Source organism: Lates calcarifer, linkage group LG1 (genome assembly GCF_001640805.2).
Source record: "Lates calcarifer isolate ASB-BC8 linkage group LG1, TLL_Latcal_v3, whole genome shotgun sequence".
Lineage (NCBI taxonomy): Eukaryota > Metazoa > Chordata > Actinopteri > Centropomidae > Lates > Lates calcarifer.
In genome coordinates, this window is record NC_066833.1 from 19,494,367 (window position 1) to 19,518,132 (window position 23,766).

The window sequence follows — 23,766 nt, forward strand, 5'->3', positions numbered from 1 at the left end:
CGCTGGCTGTCACCTAAGAGAAGGTCACCCAGTTTCATTTACAGGAAGTTAATTGCACTCTTTTGAAATTCTTCCCACAGTAACAACACTAAGAGTCTGATTACCCAAAAGTGACATAATTATTTTAGTTTTAGCTTTTTAACCATTTTAGTCACTTCAATGTATATTCTCTTTACATGTTGCAGAAGCAATTATGTTGAGAGGGCATCCAAATGTTTTTTCTGTTGTCTCCCTTCCTCCTGAGTGCATGGGCTGCTAGCAACACAACTAAGACTCTGCTGTACGTACAGTAACAAAAATGTGGATGGGGATTTGTAATGTCCTGTGCAATTTGGTCCAGTGGTCGATTGGCTAACGGCTCTGCTGAGGGTCAGTGGAACAAACAACATTTCTCTGAGGCAATCTGCTAGTTACGGAGTCTTTCAGCTACATTCAAATGTACAGTTCGAGGCTCACAGTGAATTCTCTCAGATTTTCTGGTCACCAACGCAATGCAGCTTTTGTGAATGCTGAAAGATGATATTTTTTTCCTGTAGATTACACAATGCACCTTTTGAAGGCATGGGTGTGTTAGTGGGGTTTGAGCACTGCGGTTCAGTTTTCTTTGACCCATCAGCCATTGTCTCCCTGGCTGCTGGTCTGTGTGTGTGTGATTTTTCTTTTGATCTGACCATGTCTGATGCCTTCGGCCCAATGACCCATGCTGTTTGTATGGGTAGCGTGACACTGGCCCCGAGCTAAACCGGCCTTTTGTCTGTCTTCATAAGACAAGTCTGCCTGCTTGGCAGAACACAGGACTCAGGCTCAGACCAAAGCTTAGCCCATTGAGAAACTGAGAGTGAGACAGGCTGAAAGCAGGTGCTGGTGGAGGCATGAGGTGACAGTTTTCTCATGCATTGCTGATTACTGACAGACCATAAATCGAATTGCTAAGACTGCAGAAAGGAAAGGGACTGTTTGAAGGGGAATTAGCAAAAAAAAAAAAAAAAACAGCTTATACATTCCCTTTTCTCTTCTCTTCCAAACAGCAGACCAGCCGTTCTCAAGAAAGAGAACAAAAAGAGTTTAAAGAGGTGAACAGGAAAGTGGCTACACCAGGCTGTGATCTGCAAATGCAGGTCCACCACAACCATCACGTGACATGGATTTCCGTTTTGACACATTTTGCTTTTGGCTGCACAGCAGGGCAGGGCCACACAGTCACTGAAGAGCAGCTGCAGCAGAACATGATGGTGCTTTGAGGACTACTCTACCATGCAGTCCACCATGAATTTCAATGGACTTCAACGCCAGGGCAGCCAAGACAATTACATTCTGGATAATACTCAGAGGAAGAAAAGTTCTCTATGGTACCGGCGCTCACTGAGGGGAAACAGTGATCGACACCGGCAGAACGCAAACTCTGTGCCCAGAGTGTGCAAGGTGAGACAATAACTCAAGTGTAGTATATGGTTAGAAAATATTTAGTGTAAGTGATTAAACTTCTGAAATTTAAGTCAAATATCATAACACAGGGACATAAAAGAAAAATTAGAGCAAGAGTTTTCTTTAACAATGTTTTTTACAATGAGAAGCAGTTCACTGATTTACCACAAATTGTGCTGCAGAAGTACAGCAGCTCCCTGCAACCGGCCAAAAGCCTTTAAAAAATTTTAATCTTTTGAGTTATGTAACACTATAGGATCAACATGTTCTTACGTCGAACCACTTCTGTAGTTTCCATAGGGTTATTAAACACAAATCTATTATATTATTTTTAAAGAGGAACTCTGCATTTCTCCTTTTGCAGCCCAGACAAACCCTGCTCCAACTCCCTGGTTGATTACTCTGACCCACAAAGGTAAATCACTCAAACCTGTTGTGCAATTTCTCACACAGAAGAAGGTCTCTTCTTTAGCTTTACTACATATAAAAGACTATATATTGCATTTTCTTTTTGCAATAGATCTTTTCAATTCAAAGGAATATCCCCAAAATATTTATTTTCTGTCTTTTTTGCATTTTTCTTTTGCACAGGACCACAATTGCACTGGAAAAACAAGACAATGAAACATTTGGTTTTGAAATTCAGGTAAGCCCCATAACATATTATAAATGTTAAGATGTAAAATTGAAGAAAATGTGTATCCCTGTCAAGTTTTTAAAGCTCAAATTTTAGTTAATTAGGTTAGTTGATTTTAATATTCACCCTATGTTTAAGCTTTTTGTGGAAAAGTATTGTTTTGGCAACTTTTGTGACAAAAATTGTTTTGTTGCAGACCTATGGCTTGCAGCTAAAGAACAGCTCTGCAGTGGAGATGTGCACCTTCGTGAGCAAGGTGCAGGAGGACAGCGCTGCTGAGAGTGCTGGCTTGACCGCAGGTGAACCACCCACATCCTCCCTACCCTACAGTCGCTATACACAGGCTCTCATACACATATAAAACCGTCAAACCTTATTTTTCCTTTCTGGTGTACATAGATTGACAGATATATCTCTTGCCACAAATGAAACGACTCTCCCTACCCACCTACGCACACACACAAGCACTGATGCACAAATACAATACAAAGTCATCTTACCTTCCCGTAAATTGATTGCTTCCTTTTTTTGCATCCTCATTTATTGCAGGAGATATTATTGTCACAATCAACGGGGTCAGCATTGAAGGCTCATCTCATCAGCACATACTCGATCTGATAAGAGAATCAACCAACAGCTTAAAGTGAGTGACATCAATGATAATTTCCTGAAATACTGGCACAACAAAGTACAAGAGAATAAGGAAATATAAGCAGTATTATAACAGTATCTTCTGGTGAAAGGGTGTGTAATGTGTCATATTTTGTGATTCTAGGATGGAGACTGTATGTGGGAATGTAGTGAAGCAGATAGAACTGGAGAAGAGGATGAACCTGCTTAAGGTATGTCTCTTCAACCCTGCTCATATGTATTACACAGCCTGTGAGTGAATCTGCCACACTGCAGTTAATTGCAGGTTGGCCTTCTTCTACACCACTGTATGAATACACCTAGTATTTCAGACTGTAAATGTCCTGCATGCATCAGCTAGAAAATCTACTGAAAGTGTAACCGTAGTGTTTTTTGTTTTGTTTTTTTTTTTTTGCCCATACAGCAATCACTACGTGAGAAGCTGTTGGAGCTGCAAGCACTTACATTACAGGAAAAACGTCTAATGCGAGGTGAGTGTTGCTCAGCTGTAAGACCACAGCACTTCCTTTCTCACAGCCTAGACTGTTAATGATGTGAATTGAAGTGTAAACTCCAGATAGTTTAGATGAAGGAGTTCCCCTGAGAATGAACAGTAATGTAGAAGCTGCTGACGAACTTCCTGTGTCAAACTTCTTGACAGCTGGAGCTTTCACTCACGAGGGACTTAATGTTTTTTTTTTTTTTTTTCAGGTCACCTAAATGACAGTAGCTTTCACCTCTCTATGGACTCTTCTTTGAGCTCCCCCTCAAGCCACCGCGCCCGGCGTTTTTCCAGCGACAGTAGCTACAGGAGTGTGATGACAGACGACAGTGACCAGGCCAGTGTGTTTGGGGATCTGTGCTCTCCCAGCCCCTGCAGCGCAGCCAGCAACACGGACGACAGCTGCTTCTTCTCCAGAGATTTTCCCTCACAGGACAGCTCTGGCAGGTTCTCGTCGAGCTCCAGCCATCATCACCAATCCCTCAGCCGCTCCAGCAGTTCCAGTTTGGCCGGCAGCAGCAGCTCCCTCTCGCCTTCCTGGGAGGAAACAAGGATCTCCTCATTGTTTGGTACCCTGCCCAGGAAAAGCAGACGAGCCAGTGTTCGCAGACACATCCTCAAGTTAATCCCTGGACTCCAAAGATCTGTTGAAGAGGAGGAGATGGGAACAAACACCCAGTGACTTGTTGTTCCTTTCATTCAAAGGCTTAACAAGAGTGTACACTGAGACTCTGTAATGAAGTGTTTACACTCTCTTAAAAGGTTGGCTTAACCCTAAACTCTTGGGTTAACGCTCAGTTAAAAATATATTTTTTAAGTGTTTGCTCTAATGCAGACACAGAGAAGATGGACATTGTGGCACTTGGCATTTGTCAGTGTCAAAGGCTTTCTTAAGAGGGTGCTGAGCCTTTAAGGTGAACCTGGCTCAGTGTTTGTCTTGGACTCACGGCACAAAAGCATTACGAAAATGTAAAATATTCTCCCTTTGAACAATTGTTTGAATGAATGTATGCACCAGATTGTGATGTATAAAAGATGAAATTATATATCCTACTAACTTGAATATTTTTTTTCCCCCATGCCATAGTCATAGAGTGTGATAAGCATTAATCAGAACAGTTTGAAATGCAGTAGCTGTATTCATGTAGCACCCTGAATTTTAAAATGAAGCTGTTGTGATTTAAAATACATGAAAATCATTCACTTATTTAGTCAGAGAAAGGTTTAAACAACACTTTTGTCACGTTCTGGTGCTCAAAACCAAAACCTACAGAGCTCTACACCACATACATGGCTGCTCAGTTCAAAACAGGATGTGGGTATGAGAGTACTACTTACCTGTTTTCATTTCCAAAATTATTTGAGATCATATACAACTTACTTTCGATGCTCAGAGACACTGAAACTGCTTCTTGCTAATTCAAAATGTACTGAAATTTGTATGCTGTCACTTGAAGTGGAAAGAAAATGCAGCTTTTTAGACATTATGTTTTATGATAAGATCATCTGTATGCAAAAGGCTTTTTCAAAGATAATAAACTTGTGAAGTTACATAAACCCACTGGTGTTTTCTGTCAGATACCAGGTAGTAATGCACACTCGTTTTAAAGTCACAATTTCAATAGGAAAAGTGTGACTTATTAGATTTCTGTTGATAATGCATGTATTACACAGAATTTACTCATAAACAGGCAGTGATGTTATTTTGGGGAAAGCACAACAGTTTTCAAACTGAAGCTATAAAACTTGAGAAAAGAAGCACCACACATTTCCTGTAATAGGTCTCACTTGTTTGGTTTCCTGCTGCTGCTGAGAAAGAGAGTTACTGGGGTATCATCACATTATAATAAATGTAACTACTTTCTTGCACATGATTATTTCTGTGCACAAAAAGAAAACAATTGTGAAGCACGTTATTTTGAAACAACAAAACTGATCATTTCTTTTTCACACACACACACACACACACACACACACATATATATACATATATATATATATATATACACACACACACACACACACACACACACACACACACATATACAGACAGTTGCATCAAGGTTAATGCAGTATATGGTTGAGTTGCATCTAGTTTGAACTACGTTATATAATGTTATGTAGTTTGTTCTGGTGGTACCTAGCCTAAAGTCACTATTTTTTTTACTTCTCTCTAATCCTAGCGGTTTTATGAAATATTTGCGAGTATTACCTCTTTAACAGTCATCTAGATGAATCTATGTGAGAATTTTCAAAGGTGAAACTATTAGTAACATAGAACTGACAAACTCAAAATACCTTAAAGTTGTTGTACAGTGCTTGAATAAATTCACTTAATTACTTTCCATCACTGCCTGCACAGAGCACTAATATGTTTTCAGAAAGTTATACCAGAATTTCAGGCACCTTACTTAAGATATTTATGCACTTAAAACTCAAAACATAGCAGGGCTTAGTGTCATGGTGTACAAAAACATTGCTGGTTCAGGTGGTAAAATACTGTTCAGAAAACCTAAAGAGGAATGTTAATCCAGACTCAAAATGTTACAGAAGGAGGGTGGTCACCCAGCAGAGATTAAAGAATGAGTACAATCAGTCCATATGCAGATGCCAGAGTCACAAAGAACCTTTGTTAGGTCCACAACAAAACCCCCGTTCTTCAGTGATTCAGCACACACACAGAATGACATGGTAGTAACACGGGAGAGCTTGACCTTGCACTGATTGTATCTTTGCTCTCTGACCATGTAGGATAAAAACACACACACACACACACTCGTGGAACCCTGGAGCAGATGATGTGAAAGTGCTGTTTAACTTCTGATTCAACAAATACTCTGCAAAGAACAAGTCAGAGCGTCAGTGCTGCCTGACTATTTTCCAACACCACAGAGGAAAGAAAAACAGACGGACGGAGATGGAGACGAGCACGCCTCCAAAGGCCCAGAGATTCACAGCAGAAGAAGAAAATGCACTGGTATCCCAGGTACTGGAGATCATTGGTGGGATCACTCTTGAGGCCTTACAGACCCTAGATCAGCCTGATGAGAGAGATGTGTGGCCGATGGAGGAGGGGGATGACTCGGTGTTCTACAGCGATGAGGACCAAACTCATTGGGACGTAAAAGCATCTTGTGATTTTGGCGTTGACGTGAGCGAGCATCTTGTCAAAAGCGAAGCAGCTGAGGAACCTACCCCGCAGAGGGAGGGTGACCCAGGAACAGAAATCTTTACTGACAAAGAGATGGAGAAGGAGGTGACTTCCCAGGTCATTCAGACCAAACAAGAAGAGGAACGCCAAGAGCTCCAGACACCAAAAACTGAACAGATGTATCAGTCAGATTTTGCAGATCAAGGAGCAGATAACTCAGTGAGCACCAGTGGAGAATGTCTGCAAACAAACTGCACAAATGCAGATATGCAAACACAGCCTGGGCAGAACATATCATCAGAAAAAGGTAAGAAGAGTTAAATGTTTTAATGCAGTGAAACAGACTGTTTGAGGGAGGTTTTTGTTTATGCAAAAGAGATTTTCCCTTCCTTTTCTTTTCAGCAAATCTACAAGATAAGGAGGAAGAAGTGGTGCTAGAGGCTCAGACACTAAACCTGGAACCCTTTGATGTAACTAATGAGGCGAGTCATACAAGGCTGAATGGAGGGGCAGAAGTCCCAAAAGAGATGTCTAGTGCTGAACTCCACATATCAGGCGACAGACAGCTTGAGGTAGACCAGGAGCCAGAGCAGGAATGCAACTCGCATGTTCCTGTGGGGTTTCATCAGGGCCCCAGTCCAGGCTACTCCACCCTGCCCCTGCCGAAGAAATCCAGCGACAGCGACTGTCACCAGAAATCCTTCGACCACCTCACCTCCTCCAAATACAGCACCGTGTCCTATCGCAAGATCCGTAGAGGCAACACCCGCCAGAAGATAGAGGAGTTTGAGTACATGATAATGAATTTATGAGAAGATGGTTTCAGTTCCCCTTTTCAGGAAAATAAAAACTGCTGGCTGTGATCGATAACAAAAACTGGCACTAAAGGAAACTGATTGTACCTGTTTTCCACATGTTACACAGTTTACATATTAGTTCTAAAATCTACTTGGAGATAGTATTAACACACACACTGACATAACATTTGACATAACGCACACACAACCTGACACACAAGATTTTTTTTCCCCGTTTGGTTTTAGCACAAAAATACTTGTTGTGTAAGGCAGGTACTTGAACAGCAGATTAAGTAAATAAGAAGCTCTGTGGTTTATAATCCTACAAGCTATGTTGTTTGGTATTAGAGCTTCGGTGTCTGAAACTCTGGAGAGAGTACTGAAGCTATTAGAGTAAGCATTTTCAGGTGATTAATGGAGCATACATACTTACATGTCCTAATGGCTAGTGGACAAAAAAAATAATAATAAAGAGGCACATGCTATTAAATCTTTATCGTCATCATTTTTACTTTCTTGAGAAAATGCATTTCCTTGAGTTTGTGGTTAAAGGGCTTGACAACAGATCCCAACATGATGAAATCACAGCACAGGTTTATTGGGTGTTTTGAACCTACACTTCCCCCTAGTGACAAAAAAAATTATACACAGAGAGACAGTTTTCACATCAACACTTGCACCTAAATAACACATCATTAAAAACCAGAGAAGCAGCCATTTCACCCCAGCACCTCATCAAAAATAAAGTACATGACATCTAGAAAAGTAGACGTCTCACCGAAAATATGCGATACATTTTATACAAATTAATTAATCCTACTTTACATGCAATTTAATTCAGTCCCGACAACAAGAACACTTTCAAATCAAATGACGCACTTTATATCTTTGGCAGTGAACTGATATGTTGTACTGAAGAACTTGTCAGAGGAGTGTTTTTCCATAGACATTCACCAGTAGCCCACTTCTGTAAAAAAAATCATCTCAGGCATTTTTCCCCAGAATAGCAGTGCAGAGGATCTTATCTGAAATGAGAAAAGCCTGGTGCAAACCTTCCTAACCAGAGAAATATTCTCTCTTTCCACTGGCACAAGTGTTTAACCTCAAGGTCAGTCCATGCTGATGAATTAAAAGGACATTAGAAACATTGCACGCCCCCACACCATCTGCCCTGCACCACTCATATTACTGCCACCAAAGCCTCTCCCACTTCCTCTGGACAGTCCTTTGGTTTGAGGTTGGACCACAGACCATACTGTGGTGTGAGGCCACTGAAGGTCTCTATTAGTGCATTCTTAACACATAAAAATCGTGATCAGTCTGATCACTGAGCATGGTAGTGTGTGAACTGCCACTTTTGGAAGATATTTCTGGGAACACATGGGTTGAGGTGAAGAGTATCACCCAGAGCCCCCGCCTCCAGGCACATGTGGTGGGAAACAAACTCTGTAATGAGGTGTTCCGCCTTCAAAGAGACAAAACAGGAAACACAATTAATGAACAATGCTTCAGCCTCTAAACACTCCTTGATCCTCCTATACTAATTTTCAACTGACAGCAATGTTTTGCTTCTACTGTATTTGAAGCAGGCCAATCCTTTCGTTTGAAATATGTCTTACAGTGACTAAGAATTTCTCCAATAAAAGAGCTGTGAAGAGAAAGAACAATAAAAAACAGTAGACAAAGCAAACTGGCACACCCTAAATCAACCTACCAGAGCTGAGTTGGAAGATTTGTGGAACCAGCGAAGTTCAGGCTTGGTGTTGTCACATGGTTGTAAACCAAAGCCACTGTCCTTGCTTTGGGGAGCAACACACAGGTCCTCTTGGCGAATGTGCCTCATCCAGGTGTAATTAAAGTGCTGACTCTGAAGACCCCAGAGAAAAAGGGGGGAGTGACAAGGATGTAATTATTGTTGAATGATGGCTCAGTGGAGCTGTTTTGAATCCAAGAAGACCGCATTTAGAAACGCTCTGTCTCGTCTTGGACTCCACCCTTGTTTATCGTGGCTTGGGTCCTGTCTTGGACTCTGACTGCACTTGTCCTGGTTTAAGTCTATTCCTGGATATTTCTGTTTTATACCTCCCATAATTACCACAGTCACAAGGTCAAAATTGCATAATATGTGCATACTTTCCTCAGAAACTCTAAGAAAAATCTAAACCTTGCTAACATTTTGGATAATAAGAAATACTTAATAAGTATTGTGTATTTCCTGTTAAGTAATAAATAGTAATATATAATAGACACTTACCTGCTTACTGAGATCACATATCTCGAAGGACAGAGAGCCGCTCTGCAGAGCGAGGCATTTTCTTAAGCCACGATTGAAGACCTTGATTGATAAAAAATTTGCAGAAGTTAAACAACAGTGCTGAAAACATTTGTTTAATGGATGCTGTTTTTATAACTTCAATGAATCCTGACTGGATGCTGTCAAGGCTTTAACAGACAGCAGTTCTTTGTTCCTAAAGAACACAATCACAGTCTCTGTTTGGTTCAGTTTTGTTAAGGGGTTCCCAGCAGGATAACAACAGGATTCAGGAAAAGGATGACAGGCTTTCATTTTTAACTTATCACTTAGGGAAATTTAAACAAAGCATGAAGTAAAGATGCAGAGTATTGTGATTGCAAGAGACAAAAACATACAAGAAATACAAGCTGTTGTAGCTGTTCACATACCAAGCCTTCAGCTTTGGCTAAAGGAGCATCCATGTCTGGATACACGTTCTCCAGGTACCACTTGAAGCTCTTGCATTTGAGCCTCTTCCTCAGCTCAATCTGCTCGGTGAGGTTGCCGATGTCAATGGCCTTTCTATCCAGCAGGTGGTGGTAGCCGTGGCCGTAGAAGAGGTCCTTGTACTCGTCCAGCCAGACCTCGGCCACCCTCACCAGGTTACGCTCGACCGTCTTCTGTCGGTCTTTGGGGAATTTGTACGGGTTCTGTCCTCGGAAAATGTGTCCCACTCGAGAGCAGGGGATAATCTCGATTTCCCCTCCACACATCCAGATCTGTTCAGATGGAAACATGTGAAATAAGGAGTCATGTGAGAGAGGTTCTATTGACAATATTCCTGTATGAATTAGTTGAGTGATATACCTTAAACGAAATCTCCATGTTCTCCCCGCCCCATACATCCAGGCCAGGGTCATAGGCACCAAGCTCATAGAAGTATTTTTTGTCTATGGAGAAAAGGCCTCCAGCCATGACTGGACACCTTTAAGATAAAATAAAGAAATTAAAATAAAAACACTGGTTTTAGTCAGAAACAGAAATTTTGATAAAATTATGTCAATGAGCAGTGGAACAGCATGGAAAAACCAGAGGTACCTGATGGGATCTGCAACGGTCATGTTATGCTTCTTAATGTACTCCTCTGGTAATGCACTCCAGCCAAACACCAAAGGCCATTTGAAAACACCTCTTTGGAAGTTGTCAACCAGCATATAACTGAAGAAAAAGAGCCAGAACTGAAGCTGCAACGTCAAAATGAATTTTTTGTACTATTCAACATTCAACGTTACTCTAGAATTCCACGTATGCCTTGTCTGTTATTCATATATGGTTTCATTCAGTCACCTCATGTCCTTATCACTGATGACTTCAATAACTGGACAGGGAACCTTCTTGCGATCCAGATAGACTCTCTCTAAGAGTGGCTCCAGCCAGCCAACGTTACACTCAATGTGGGAGTCAAGGAAGGTAAGAACCTCACCTACATGAGAGGAAAGCAAACATCCTGCTGCAGTTAAGCAAATAGCAGCATCTACAATTTAACAATGCAACCATGTAATACGTATCAAAGAGTGCTTTGAAAGGCTGTCGTTTGTTGATGTATGTAAATAATATGCATATCAGCACATAGTAAACATGATTAGAGTGCAGGTACAAGTCTGGAGGGGTTTCAACTGAATGTGTGGTGCAACTAAATGTGCTAATTTTCAATGCTACTGCTCTTGTGTTTCAGTATTGTATTTGTTTTAAATCTACTTATTACATATGAACTTTCACAACCGTTGTTATTTTGTACACACAAGTAATAAAATTACCACACTGGCGCAAATGTAGTGGTCTACTTCGAGTTTCAGAAACACAGATAACTATGCACGAGGTAAAAACCACAATCAATGTTATTCACTCAACCAGAAGGTGAAGATTACTCTGTTAATGTTTGCAATTTTACTGCGTGAGAAAGCATGTTCTAATTTTACAGCAAATCAATACATTACTTCAAGCCCATATATTGTTTTATTTCCTTGCAAAAGGTAAAGGTAAATACCTAGACTTGAAACATGTTTACATACTTCTCCTTATCTGATGAGCTCATTTGCAAGCACATGACCTGGAAAGACTTTGTGTAATTGTACAGTGCTTCTATCGAAGTCATGTGGATTAGCATGATACAACAGTCCCTACAGTTACAAACCTGTGAAGCAAGGCAGTCCACATTCATATGAGTACATCACTAACAAAGGCTGCAGTAATATAGTATCAGAATTTACATTAACCTATCCCAACTGTTCTGGTTTACAGTTACAAAGTCTGAGTATATGATTCTGTTACAGTCTTCATCTTTCTTCATCCCTCATTCAATCCTCAATCACGTCTGTACATATGTATGAACCACAGATTGAAGACATTTATTGCAAAAATTGTTAATCGTAGCAGTGCTTACCTTTGGCAACAGCAGCTCCGGCCAGCCTGGCCCTGATCAGACCCTGCCGCTCCTTCAGACGAATGATTTTCACTTTGGGAAACTGGGACATATACTTATCCAGTGGCTCCTTCAAATAGTCTGCCAGAGTACAAGTGAGTGGTAAAACCACAAGTTATAACATGTAATTTTCTACAGCACTTAAAAATATTAATAATCATTAGAACCACTGAGGTAAAACTTAAACAAGGACTCAAATAATGGGTAGATCCCAGATAATACTGTATGTTTGTTATGTAGAACTAAAACAAGTAGTAGATTGACTGATCAAATATTAATTAATCAACAATAATTTGATAATTGTAAAGTGCCAAACATTTAAGTTAACTAAATAAAAATGCCAAACATTCTCTTTTTTGTTTTGCCAGTTTTCTCTGTTTTATACAGTTGTAAAGTGAATATTTTGGAATACTGGAACCTGCGATGAAACTGTTTCATTATTTAATCTGACAATTCCACATAAAAGTATGTGTAGTACAGAAAAGGGATTTAACACACAATAATTACAGCCTAAAATGAGAAAAATATTTAATTAATCATTATTAATTTCTAACTTAACCAAACAACTGCAGCCAGAAAATGTGTGAACAATTTTCAATACTGTCAAATTCAATGCTGAGTTCTTTTTTATTTGGTGTATTATCATTACCAGTGTATTCTTGCAGTGCCTACCACTTATTGCCAGTAAATGTGGTTTTTTTGGGATAGTGTATACTGCAGACCAGCCAAAAGAAGAACTTGCCTCTAAAAACAAAAGCCTAGAACTCTCTTTGTTTTCTGGTGTTAGAAATATACGCCCACCTGTGGCGGCCCAAATAAGTAACATGCTTTACCTGTGAAGTATTCAGGACACTATTACCTTTGGTGCTGAAGTCATCCACCAGAATAATCTCTTTGAGGAGGTGTGGTGGAGATCTGTTGAGCACACTGTGCACAGAGCGGAGGAGCGTGGACCACACTTCATCCACGAAACAGAATATCACACTGGTGGAGGGCAAATCATCGTGGACCAAATTCTGAGCGCACCTGGAATAAAACACGGCAAAAAGGACAATTCAGTTTTGCAGTCAAAACTGTTGAAGAGATAAAATGCAGAGGAAAAAAAACAGACTCACATCTCAGGCCTGGTGTCTGGAATGGCACGGTCCACTGGGATCTTGTCGCTCAGGTAGACATTAAAATGCCCTTCGTCCCATCTCTTCCTCACCTCTGCATCCTCGTTACTGGCAAAAAGTGCTGCCTGACCGAACTGGCCCACTGCATTGGCATCTCTGGGATTGAGAGTCACATCCAGAGAAAGCACTTTGTGGACACCTGGTTTTCTGGCAGGGACAGAGTTATCCTTTGAGTCCTCTCCCGTTTGGAGCTTGATTATAGGTTTCGGGCTTCTTCGTTGCATTTAGATCACTCTTGTCAATCGTCTCAACTTGTTTTTTCTTATCATTAATGTTTACGTCCTTGTCTTTTACCTCCTTGTTGAGAGGTTTTGATGTTGTTTTAACAGGGTGTGCCTCCTCAGCCTGAAGATGGTCCACTTTTTTTCCAGTCTTGTTAAGTTCATCTTTAACGTTTTCATCCATCTTTGAATTAGTTTTATCCAGAGCACTTTGAACAACATCTCCACTTTTAATGGGTTCTTTCTTTGAGGTTGGTAAAGGAGCATGTTTGTTTTTCTGTGCACCTGGCAACACCTGGGTTATGTCAGACACGACTGCAGGTAATTTATCTTTATTAGAGGCTTCGATCACTCTATTTTTCTCCAATTTCGCCCCATGGAGATCTGAGTTTACTGCTTTTTCCTTTGCAGGAACACCATGCTTTGATGTGACATTCTGCAGGGCAGCTCCCTCTTGATGTTTAGGAACTGCAGATTTATAGTGGTCCGCCTTGGGAAGATTATCTCCCGGTTTCTCAAAAGAGTTCCCCTTTTTGTCCCTCAGCATTTGGTCTTGTCTCCTGCCTCCCTGTCTGTACACTTGGGCTAGGTTGATGTCTGAACTAAGTGGTCCTTTGACCGCGTGCGTAACAGCCATGTCCACCCTCTGCACCGGGTGTTTAAACCCCCCTTTCACCAGCTCTGTCACCCTGGGCTTCTGTTTGAGGAGCTCCCTTTCTCTTATCACCCGCTCCTTCAGCAGCTGACTGTTGACATCGTTTAATGACATGCGAAGTGCAGCCATGTCAAACAGCAACCAAATGACTGAAGCAATGAACACAAACGCGAGTACCCTCCCACTCCCCCTTAAGTATCGTCTAACCTTCATCATTCTTCAAATTGTTAAGAAGAACACAAATCCACGGTAAAATAAAGAAAATGTCACAGCATTATTCGGCGTGAGCCACTTCTAGTTTCAAGGCAAAGTTTCCTTGTCTTTGGAGAAGTTAGCTGCCTGCGTGGCATGCTAGAAATATTACACGGAGCAGCAGCGGTTGTCGGTGTTGTCAGAAATACAGCAGGGTTTGACACCCGTGGCCCAGCACAAAGCTACAATGTAATGTTACTTTTCCATACCGTATCGCTCTGGTCAAGTCCAACCGCCTGGAGACATTCTGTCTGTTTCGGAAAAGTCACCAACTTTTCCCCGACGAAAAGAAACGTGCTCGTAGTTTTAAGCAAAGGTATTCTTCGCTAGTTCTCCACGCCACAACTTTGACTGACTCACAGTTTTGTATGAGGACGTAGCAACCGACTTCCACTCTGTCAGTAAAACCTGATTGGATAGATTGACAAGAAAGTTTCGGCCTGTACGGAGCTAACAGCAAGTTAGCTACAGGAGAACAGGAAGCGGTGTGTCTTGCCTTCAAAATAAAGTATTCAAAGTGCAGCTATTGTTAAAAAAAAAAAAAAAAAAATCGATTTACGTTCACAGGTAGACAAGAAGTGTAATATATTCTAAAATGACTTAGATAATTATTTTACCACATAAGGTAAGTAAGGACATGGAAGTGGTAACTTCTTGCAATAGTCTCAACACAAGGTCCATTCAGTTTATATTCTAGAGCTTTGTGTTGTTTTTTTTCTTTGTCTCTATAGTCGTTTTGTGTCTCTTTGTTGCCTTTGCAGTCATTTTCTGTCACTTTTTGTCATTTTGAATCTGTGGTCTTTTGTGTCTCAGTGACTGTTTTGCACCTCTTTTTGGTAGTTTGGCTCTTGTTTTGGTAATTTGTCTCACTTCGTAGCCATTCTGTCTCTCTTTGTGCCTTCTGGTTGTTTGCCTCTCCTTGGGATTGTTTTGCATTTCTTTGTGGTCATTTTGTGTATTTAAATTAAGCTCTCTGTAGAAGTGATTTATCCCACAGACTAGACTTGCTAAATTTTAGACTCAATTTTTTTCAAAAAGTGTCTTTCCTAAGTTTTGTGTATGGTATTCCATATCTTGGAGTATTCAGCCACTGTCAATTTCCACAAAGGTGGAAAATTATTACCAGTTATAATCTATTCTGCAGTCAAATGGGTAAATCCCTTCAGCTGATATTTATTATGATCAGAAGCTCTAGAACAGCTACAAAATGGACCAAGTGGTAAGACAAGGTCTGGTTTAAGTCACAATCCAGTCACAGATCCAAGTAGCTTTTCTAAATCTTTCCACAATTAGCTGAATACCTTCTCAAGGGACCATGTGAAATTATTTTGTCATCTGCAGTTTCCAAAGTCAAGAATGAACTCTGAACCTCAGCTTTTAAGCCAGAATGAGTCACTGTGCTCAGAAACAACATGTTTTTTGTTGTGAATATGAGTTTAGTTTTCCACAAAATGGCTCAATACAGCCCTGAAATATTCTGGTGTACAGATGTTCAGTGTTGATATGTTTAGGATTAATAACTTTGTCTCAAAATCCTGGAAAAGAAGGAAAGCTTGGTTGATCAATAAGTACTTCTTCTGATTTCTCCTATAGCTAGTAATCAGTGTCCTTCTACATCCCACCATTGAGTCAACATAAAGCTAGGTAGGCTAGGCCTGCATCCTACTCCTAATAAAGGAGCGTGTCAGTAATCTCCAAAATCACTCCACTGATCCAGTAAGCTTTCCCATACTTTTTAAGTTGTTGTTTTCACTCATGGAATAGGTAATTTTGTTCTAAAGGATAAAAATGCAGACCACTCCTTTAACCATTTACCAATACTTAGCCCATTTACATTTTTCCATGATCATCCTTTTTGCCTTTAACAATCATAGATCTATAAAAAATTGCTCTTTCTTCCTTATATTATGTTCTTTTGGATAACAACCTCATGAGAAAAGCTTGAACTCCATAGGTAAAGGTAAAGATCCCTTTTAGTATATATTTTACTTCTCCCCAGACATTTTTTTAACTTACTTTTTTCTTATCACATTTCCAAACACAATAGAAAAATGTTCCCTTGGATTATCCAGATTTAAAACACAGTTCTGAGATGTTACTATTAAATATAGCCTTTCTGGAGTATATGTGCATCAACCAAGTATATTGAAAAAGCCTCAGATGGGTAGGTGTGTTTGTGAGCTTGACAAGCCCAACTATTAATTCAACTTTATAGCCCCATGATCTGAGGTCAACCTGGATTCTAGCTGGTGCCCAGAAACATGTAGAATTTGACCACCCACGTCTCCATGGCAACTGAATCAATTTGCTGATCAGTACTGTGTGTTGTGGTCGAAAGCTCTAGCAAAAGCAAACTGAGTGAAATATGATTTGATATTGTTTTGCCCCTGTTTAGAAGTGTCAAGCTCAGTCATTGCAACAAATTCTCTTTAATGCGCTTTAAACTTTACTTTGTAGGTCATAACCGGAAGCAATTTCTTAATACAGAAGTTTTACAGCTTCACGTTTACTTTGGCTAAAAAGTATAGCCACCGGTCAGTATCAACGTCAAAAGGCGAGCTACCTGGTAAGCCGTACATGCAGTTTGACAGTGACAGATAGGGGTTGAACCTGAAATGTTTTAGCGCATTGTTTTGTGTCGCCTACTTATTGTGTAGAAAAGTTTCCATGCTGCCCTGACATCACAATATCCAAATGACGTTTTATGTCCATTCCTTTGTCGTAAGGTAACACCTGCAACCGACAGCGCACACACCTTAAAATGTTGTATAACTTGATTAACCACTGTAATTAATTGAAGCTGTGCGTGTCTGTCGTCAGACGTATTATACTCGATGCAGGTCGAAAGAATGTTAATGGACCCAGAGTTGGCACAATGAAAGTAGAACTGTAGATGAAGTTTACATTACAAGTTAGGAGCCCACAGTCATGTCTGTCTTCTTCTTAACTTATTACATATTGGACCAAAGAAATTAACACAAAGTATTCAATTTATTTCCCTATTGTGTAATTTAATCATAAAAAGTAGGGTGAATTTAAGTAATTGAAGAGTTACCTATGAGAAAATATCAGATATTGGTTTTACAACAGCTCTGAATGGGGGAATGTGGCCTATTTTACTGCTATTTTATTAAATGCCACTATTTTAAAGAGGGGTCCAACTAACAATAGGCTTATTCTTTATTGTTTGATCTGCAGATCATTTTCTTGTTGAGTTGATTAATAGAGAAAAATTATCCATCACAGTTTCCCAGTCCAATCCCAGCATTTAGACACAATTTAGTTTCATCATCAGGTTGATAGTGATGGCAGGTTTCAGTCAAATTTACAGAATTTTGATTATGGACTGTTCCTTTAATGTTCAATCATTATCAATCATAACAGAAAAAACTCCCAGCAAATCTTCATATTTTGTGGTTTGGTTATGTTGAAACTGACAGTGCCTTGAAAAATGATGGTCATGATAACCAAAAAGCACTAGCTATGCAACCGTTAACGTAAGTTGCGGTTTTAGTAAACATCTTTGATAGCGAAATATGCACAGTACTGTGAATAGAGACATAATAGATTCACCAATGACATTTAGCGAGATCACCAATACACACACACACACACACACACACTCATGGGTACGGGCACAGGCACAATCACATTTGTAAAACCTGTGTTACTGCAGCCATTAGGCAGTGATTAGTGAAGGCAACGGCAGGTTTTCCTCTTCATCAGTGGGCCTCTCCTGGGAGTCCCATTGGCTCCATCCAGCCTATTAACAGTCCCCAACATGAGGAGGGAGGGGAGTGGTACCTCCCATGGTGGCTGCCCTTAGCCACACTACACAAGCTTTCATTAGTGTGTTAGCTAAATGATTGGCCTCAGGATAGCCCCGAGCCCTGCAATGCATGTGTTAGCTTATATGTTTCTTCCACTGGGCAGTTTTATTAATTTATTCACCCATCTTGGTGTTCACACTCAGCGATGCTATCATTTGGTAAATTTGAGTGTATTTTCTCTAAACTGCTCGGGCACTGGGTTACCACAAACACAACACAGGTGATACAGCAGTGAAAGCCAACATCTAGTGTATAAATGTTCATTCACAGTGCATTACCTGAGGTGAAACAATGTATAAACACACTCTTGCATATACACAGTAGAACTGACGTGATTAGTCAGCAACAATTTCCATAATTGATCAATCATTTAAAATTATTTTCCCATTTTTTTGCTTCTGAAATATGAAGATTTGCACTTTATATCCTTAGAAATTGGATATTTTTTAGTCTTGATTTGTTGATAAGACAAAACAGACTTTTTGAAGATGTCATCTTCAAAAACATTCTGCACACATTCTGTGACATTTTGTTGACCAAACGATTCATTAAGAAAATAATCAGCAGATTAATCAATAATGAAAATAACTGTAAGTTGCAGCCCCAGTACACAGTACAGTCGATGATTACATATCTGTAAATTCAATGTGTTTAGCAGCTTACAGTGTCTTGAGCTGATATATTGTCAACCATCTAAATCCTGTCTCTGTGGGACCGTGTGGTCCTCCAGAGGTTCTCTTTATAGGAACACACCACCTGCAAAAAACACTTGACAATAATCATAATAACAGTTCTCCTCTGGTAATGCTCATAAACCGTGCAATATTGAACTATGGGGTGTTCTTTCTTTCTAGAGACACAAATACCTCTGTAAAATCCTTTGAGCCAATCAGTCTTACTATCTTTAATTGTGCCTGTTGACCTCAATACAATAGAGAGGGATGGGATAAGTGTAAGAAGATTGAATAGGTATCTAAAATGCCCTCCTCTATCAGAAACACTTTTGTAATGTACATGGACATGCATGTACAAGCCTTGAGTTTTGAGAGTGGTGGGAGTCTCACTGACAAGAAAGTTCAACACTTAATCCAACAAGCATGAAAAAATAACAGCCTTGACATCTGTAACATATACCGTCATGGTGTATCTCATCAAAAGGATTACACGAAATTAAGGCAAATGAAAATCTTGCATTGACACTGGCATGTGTAAAATGAGTTAAATGCACTTGTATGATATCTTTAGAACATGTTAATTAGACGCTGGAATTAAAATTACAACAGTTGGTCTGTGTAATTTACATAGAGGTCATGTTGTGCTAATATGGCACTCGTTGAAATAGACAGCCAGCAACAATATGGTTAAGTCTGACCCACTGACATTTTCAGCTCCAAATTATGCACATTGTGTGAATTAAATTAATTAGAGAATTCATTAAGAAATATGGCTTGCGGAAACGAGTATAATATTTAGTTATGTGATGTAATTTTCTTTCATTGTTAAAGCTAATTTGTTTCATAACAGTTCCTGCGGTAGTTTTCCCCCTGTACTAACTATGATGTATGTAATTTGTTAGCTATTTAATTAATTATGATTAGAATTAGTGAATGTACAGTTTGTTTTGACAGATGGTTCCCATCAGTGAGACCTTTGCGCAATTAACTTATAATCAATTACATCCCATATTTTTTCCGTTTGTTACATCTTGAAGTTTGTGTGGAAAATATCCACAGCATATGCATCAAATGAATGCTTTACTCTGAATACATCAAATGAGCAATTATCTATAATTTACCCAATAATACAAATAAGATAAACAACTTTGATTCATTTCATGCTTTGTGAGGTACCTGCAAGCTACTGTGGACTGTTCACTTAGTGAGCATTTCATCAGTGTTTAATTGTTCTGTTTAGCTACTTGTCCCCTCTGTTTAATGTGTCTGTAGGATTCTAAAATCATAAATGTTTCTCCCACTAAATGAGAACACCATAAAATATTTATTGTATTGATTCATTGCAGGTTTTTACTCTTTTCGCAAACATGCACTGCCATACATTCCCAAAGTTTCTGTCTCTTGTAGTATTTTATGATCTCAAGGGTTTAAAGCAAGCATTTCTGTCGCCAAACCTGTACATGGGCAACCTGGGAAGCTATTACAGCTCCACTTGGTTGTGCTTACTTTAGTCCACAAGATGGAGCTTTAGTTCTGCTCTTGTTGTGTGCTGTCTGTGGGGATAACGATCCCCCTTGGTTCCTGGAAGAATCTGCAACAAGGACGCATGTTGTTTTATTCACTTCGCTATATATACATGTGTGTAACTTGAAAACATATAAAAAAAAGCTCATAAGGTATTGACCTGTAGCCATGAAATATATTTGTTTTTAATGGACATTGTAAATCTATGATAATCATAAGAAGTGTCATAAGTGATATGACACAGGTGTAGGTGCTTTGTTTTATTTTACAGCATACAGCTCTCATGATTTATTTGTTTATTTGTTTATTATTATAAACCCTTGTGATATTTTAGCAAAGGGCTTATAGCAAATTCTATGCTTTTTTCATCACTAATTCTGTTGATTTCTCGCTTTTCTTCAGGCTTGGAAGAAATAACATCCACAAAGCAAGGGATGCCATTGCACCTTCTGCAGTGTACAGGTAGAAAATTTTACTCTTTTTTTTTTTTCTTAAACAGAACATGTTCTGCCAGGATCCACAGAAAAGAGAGAGGAGACACAGCCAAACAGGACTGTGATTTTTTTTGCCGTTCGTCGTATGTTTGTGTGTTAAATAAATACTTTGAGAATTAGTAAATGAATCTAATAAGAAGAATTTTGCATCCAGAAAATAACTTAGCTCATTCATTCAGTTTATAATCTTATAACACTTAATTGTTTCACTGTCTTAATGTTTAAGTCTCTGCATTGCAGATCAGGCCCTAATTCAATTCAGTCTTGTTTTGTAACTCCAGATAATTTCACCAAATAAGTTGAATAACGCCCCTATTTAAAAAGTCCACAGCCTTTATCATTTTTTTTTCCAGGTGACATGAAGGTGATACTGATTTGGCTCCCACTGGACATGACTTAATGTCTGACATAAAAAATAACTACATAATTTGTCTCAATCCAGAGGGCTGACTTGGCATGGGCAGCAGCAGTCCTAAATGTCACCCTATAATGAGTTCTGGCCAAAGGTACACAGTTAGGACAGTGCCCGCTGGCACCTGGGATGCCCACTGGCTAGCTTTTTACCCCACAGCCATTTGGACAACCCCAGTTTTCTTTGTGGACGCTGCCGTACACGATTTGCATCCGAACAAAAAGTTTTAGTATTGTGAAGTTTCATTTTACCCTGAAAACAGAAGACAACAGAATACATTTAGTTTTATGGCGCTACAGAGCAAAAATAGTGAATAATATCTTGATAATACCATAGAAAAGAGTAAATAAAAACCTGCAGGTGTCCTTAGATCACTCAAAACAGTATATAAAAAGAGATCAATCTTAATAAATTGGAGAAGAATAGATGGGAATAATCTACACTCTTACATGTTGTAACCGTCTATGACTCACCACTGCTAAACCATAAGTTTATGTAGATAATCCATTGATGACATGGACTGAAATTGTTGCCATAATCATGCAACACTTTGAACGATTCACCAACTTGCCATCTTCTGAAAATGAATGCAGGAAGACTTTCGGTTTTGAGGAACTTGACTTCTTTTGTTTGACTGTTATGAGACCTATTGGCAACACGCTGGGTTTATTATCTTACAAAGGCACGGGAGATGAGGGAACATTGTATCTAAATTAACTTTTTCTATTTCCTGGTGAATGAAATCAATTCCATCCTTTTATGTTACTTTTCATCTGCCTTTTGTCTTGTTGCGGAATCTTTTCTCTTTCTCTCTCATTCATCTGTTTTGCCCTTTCCTTGATCTGATAGCATTAAACATATAATTAAGTCATAAAGGAGGGGACTGATGAGTGTAGCAGATGGTAATTGCGTCCTACATTTGAATGAAATGATATGCATTGCTACAATTTACAGCCTTCGCCTCATATTTTATTCAGCAACCTTTTATCTCTTTTCCTGCAGAATTATTCTGCAATAAATTTAGACATCTTATCAATAGCTGGAGTGATAGTGGCAGAAACATGGAAGAAATGAGCCTCTGCCGTTTTATGCTGTTTAAAATAATTTTCCATAATAAAGGAGCTATCAGAGCTGCTCTATCACTGTAGAGGGGTGGATATTCCTATTTCTAGTGAGTCTGCCCCTGGTTTGTGGACAAGCTGTCACTTTCCTGTTAGTCTGAAGAAATGTGAAAGGATAGAAGGAGATGATTTCAGTCAAGTTCAGCTGAGGTTTCTGAACCTTGCACAGGGAAATTAAACCAGTATAATAATGCTAAAAGCTAGCTGCAAGTTATTTTATGTGTTTTCTTCCTAAAATACTAGCTGCTTAAGGAGATAAATAAGTTGTATACTTTGTGAGGAAAATACTCAAAAACCTAGAAAACACTATAACCTTCATGATGATAGGATTTATTGCAGGCCTGGTGCATCAGGCTGTATTAGTTTCAGCTAAATGTCCTTAATAGTGAGTGTTTTTAACTGTATGTGGGAGTGAAGAAGACAGTGTAGAGCTAGCTCCCTGTATTTCTCTTAGTCATAGAGACTTATAATTCAGTAGAAAACTTTGATGCCAAAATAGTTGAAGTTCAATTGATTGTGTTTGTCGCCCTAATACTTGTTCTGCTTCAGGCCCAGGTAGATTTTGTCCATGAAACAGCACATTAGACTAAGCATAGATGGACCACTTTGTCATACAACATTCAGATGGATCCCTCCTTCACAGGATCATTTGTACCTACTTCCACATGAAAACTTTACTCCTGTAATACCAGTAAGCAGAACAGTTGAGTGGAGAAGTGCCAGAAGGAGCTTTTTGTTCCACTGACATGCTTTCCTCTCACCAGTCCCTGGTGAAGTGCTGGACTCCACTGATATTTGAGAACTGGTAGCTGGGGTGATATAGGTTTAATTCTCATGTTACCCCCGACCTGCCAAGTACAGGCGTTGGGTGCCAGCTGGAAGGCTTTCACGTGTTGGTGTGTGTGTGTGTGTGTGTGGGGGGGGGGTATAAGCAGGGGCAGAAAGAGAGGAGGGCAAGTATACAGTACATACACAAGTGTCTCTAGACCTTGAAGGTGCTACAGAAGTGCTTTCCACATCTAGACACCGCAGGCACTTAGCGTTTAGTCATGATGCAGGTCCATTACCTTTAAGTACAAGTACTTATGTTTGGTCGCCTGTTTTTACAGCTCTTCCAGCTTGAAAGGAATCTACCCGGGGTGACCCAACTCTATTTATTGATGCCTTCTGAGTTTCCACTTGCTGGTAATAGACTGGAAAACACAGATAATGTGTTTGATCGATCAACGTGAACAAATTTCATTTGTTGGGATCAATAACTGTTTACAGTTGACAGAGCCCAAAGAACTACATTTATTTGAGGTTTTTGATTGAAGCTGTCCTGGCAAGCCGGCAATGTGAGGCACTCCAGACTGGGCCTATGTGGCAGGCATGGACTCTTCTGTTCTATTATTGCCAGCAATCTGTATTTAAAACTAATATCAGTGTGTGCTGCGTGGCTTGGGGCAAAAGGCACCAAACCAATCTGATATACAGCATGTGTTTCTTTTCGGTTCCTTGTGATGGGAATTAGAATGTGAAAAATAACAATTCCCTTACATTTTTCACTGG

General features: G+C 39.6%; 3 protein-coding genes and 1 long non-coding RNA gene across 4 annotated transcripts in view; 3 read left to right on the forward strand and 1 right to left on the reverse strand.

The window, feature by feature from the left end:
* The first annotated feature begins 1,172 nt into the window (after positions 1-1,172).
* cytip (cytohesin 1 interacting protein) lies at positions 1,173-4,751 on the forward strand. Its single transcript, XM_018702438.2, has 8 exons — positions 1,173-1,415; positions 1,763-1,840; positions 2,017-2,071; positions 2,259-2,361; positions 2,612-2,705; positions 2,838-2,904; positions 3,117-3,183; positions 3,404-4,751. Exons 1-8 carry the CDS (start codon positions 1,255-1,257, stop codon positions 3,874-3,876), a joined length of 1,098 nt encoding a protein of 365 aa, XP_018557954.1. The 5' UTR covers positions 1,173-1,254; the 3' UTR covers positions 3,877-4,751.
* A 1,122-nt stretch (positions 4,752-5,873) lies between these two features.
* LOC108901073 (ermin) lies at positions 5,874-7,636 on the forward strand. Its single transcript, XM_018702435.2, has 2 exons — positions 5,874-6,652; positions 6,748-7,636. Exons 1-2 carry the CDS (start codon positions 6,112-6,114, stop codon positions 7,155-7,157), a joined length of 951 nt encoding a protein of 316 aa, XP_018557951.1. The 5' UTR covers positions 5,874-6,111; the 3' UTR covers positions 7,158-7,636.
* Positions 7,637-7,719: 83 nt separating this feature from the next.
* LOC108901071 (polypeptide N-acetylgalactosaminyltransferase 5) lies at positions 7,720-13,267 on the reverse strand. Its single transcript, XM_018702433.2, has 10 exons — positions 12,973-13,267; positions 12,717-12,883; positions 11,819-11,938; positions 10,723-10,858; positions 10,474-10,593; positions 10,243-10,360; positions 9,825-10,154; positions 9,397-9,477; positions 8,857-9,009; positions 7,720-8,607 (listed from the first exon to the last, which is right to left on the reverse strand). Exons 1-10 carry the CDS (start codon positions 13,254-13,256, stop codon positions 8,467-8,469), a joined length of 1,650 nt encoding a protein of 549 aa, XP_018557949.1. The 5' UTR covers positions 13,257-13,267; the 3' UTR covers positions 7,720-8,466.
* Positions 13,268-16,412: 3,145 nt separating this feature from the next.
* Positions 16,413-23,766, forward strand: part of LOC108901098 (uncharacterized) — a 73,221-nt gene continuing 65,867 nt past the window's right edge. The window contains exons 1-2 of the long non-coding RNA XR_007813604.1: positions 16,413-16,726; positions 20,591-20,650. This is a non-coding gene — a long non-coding RNA (uncharacterized LOC108901098). The remainder of the gene's footprint in view (positions 16,727-20,590; positions 20,651-23,766) is intronic.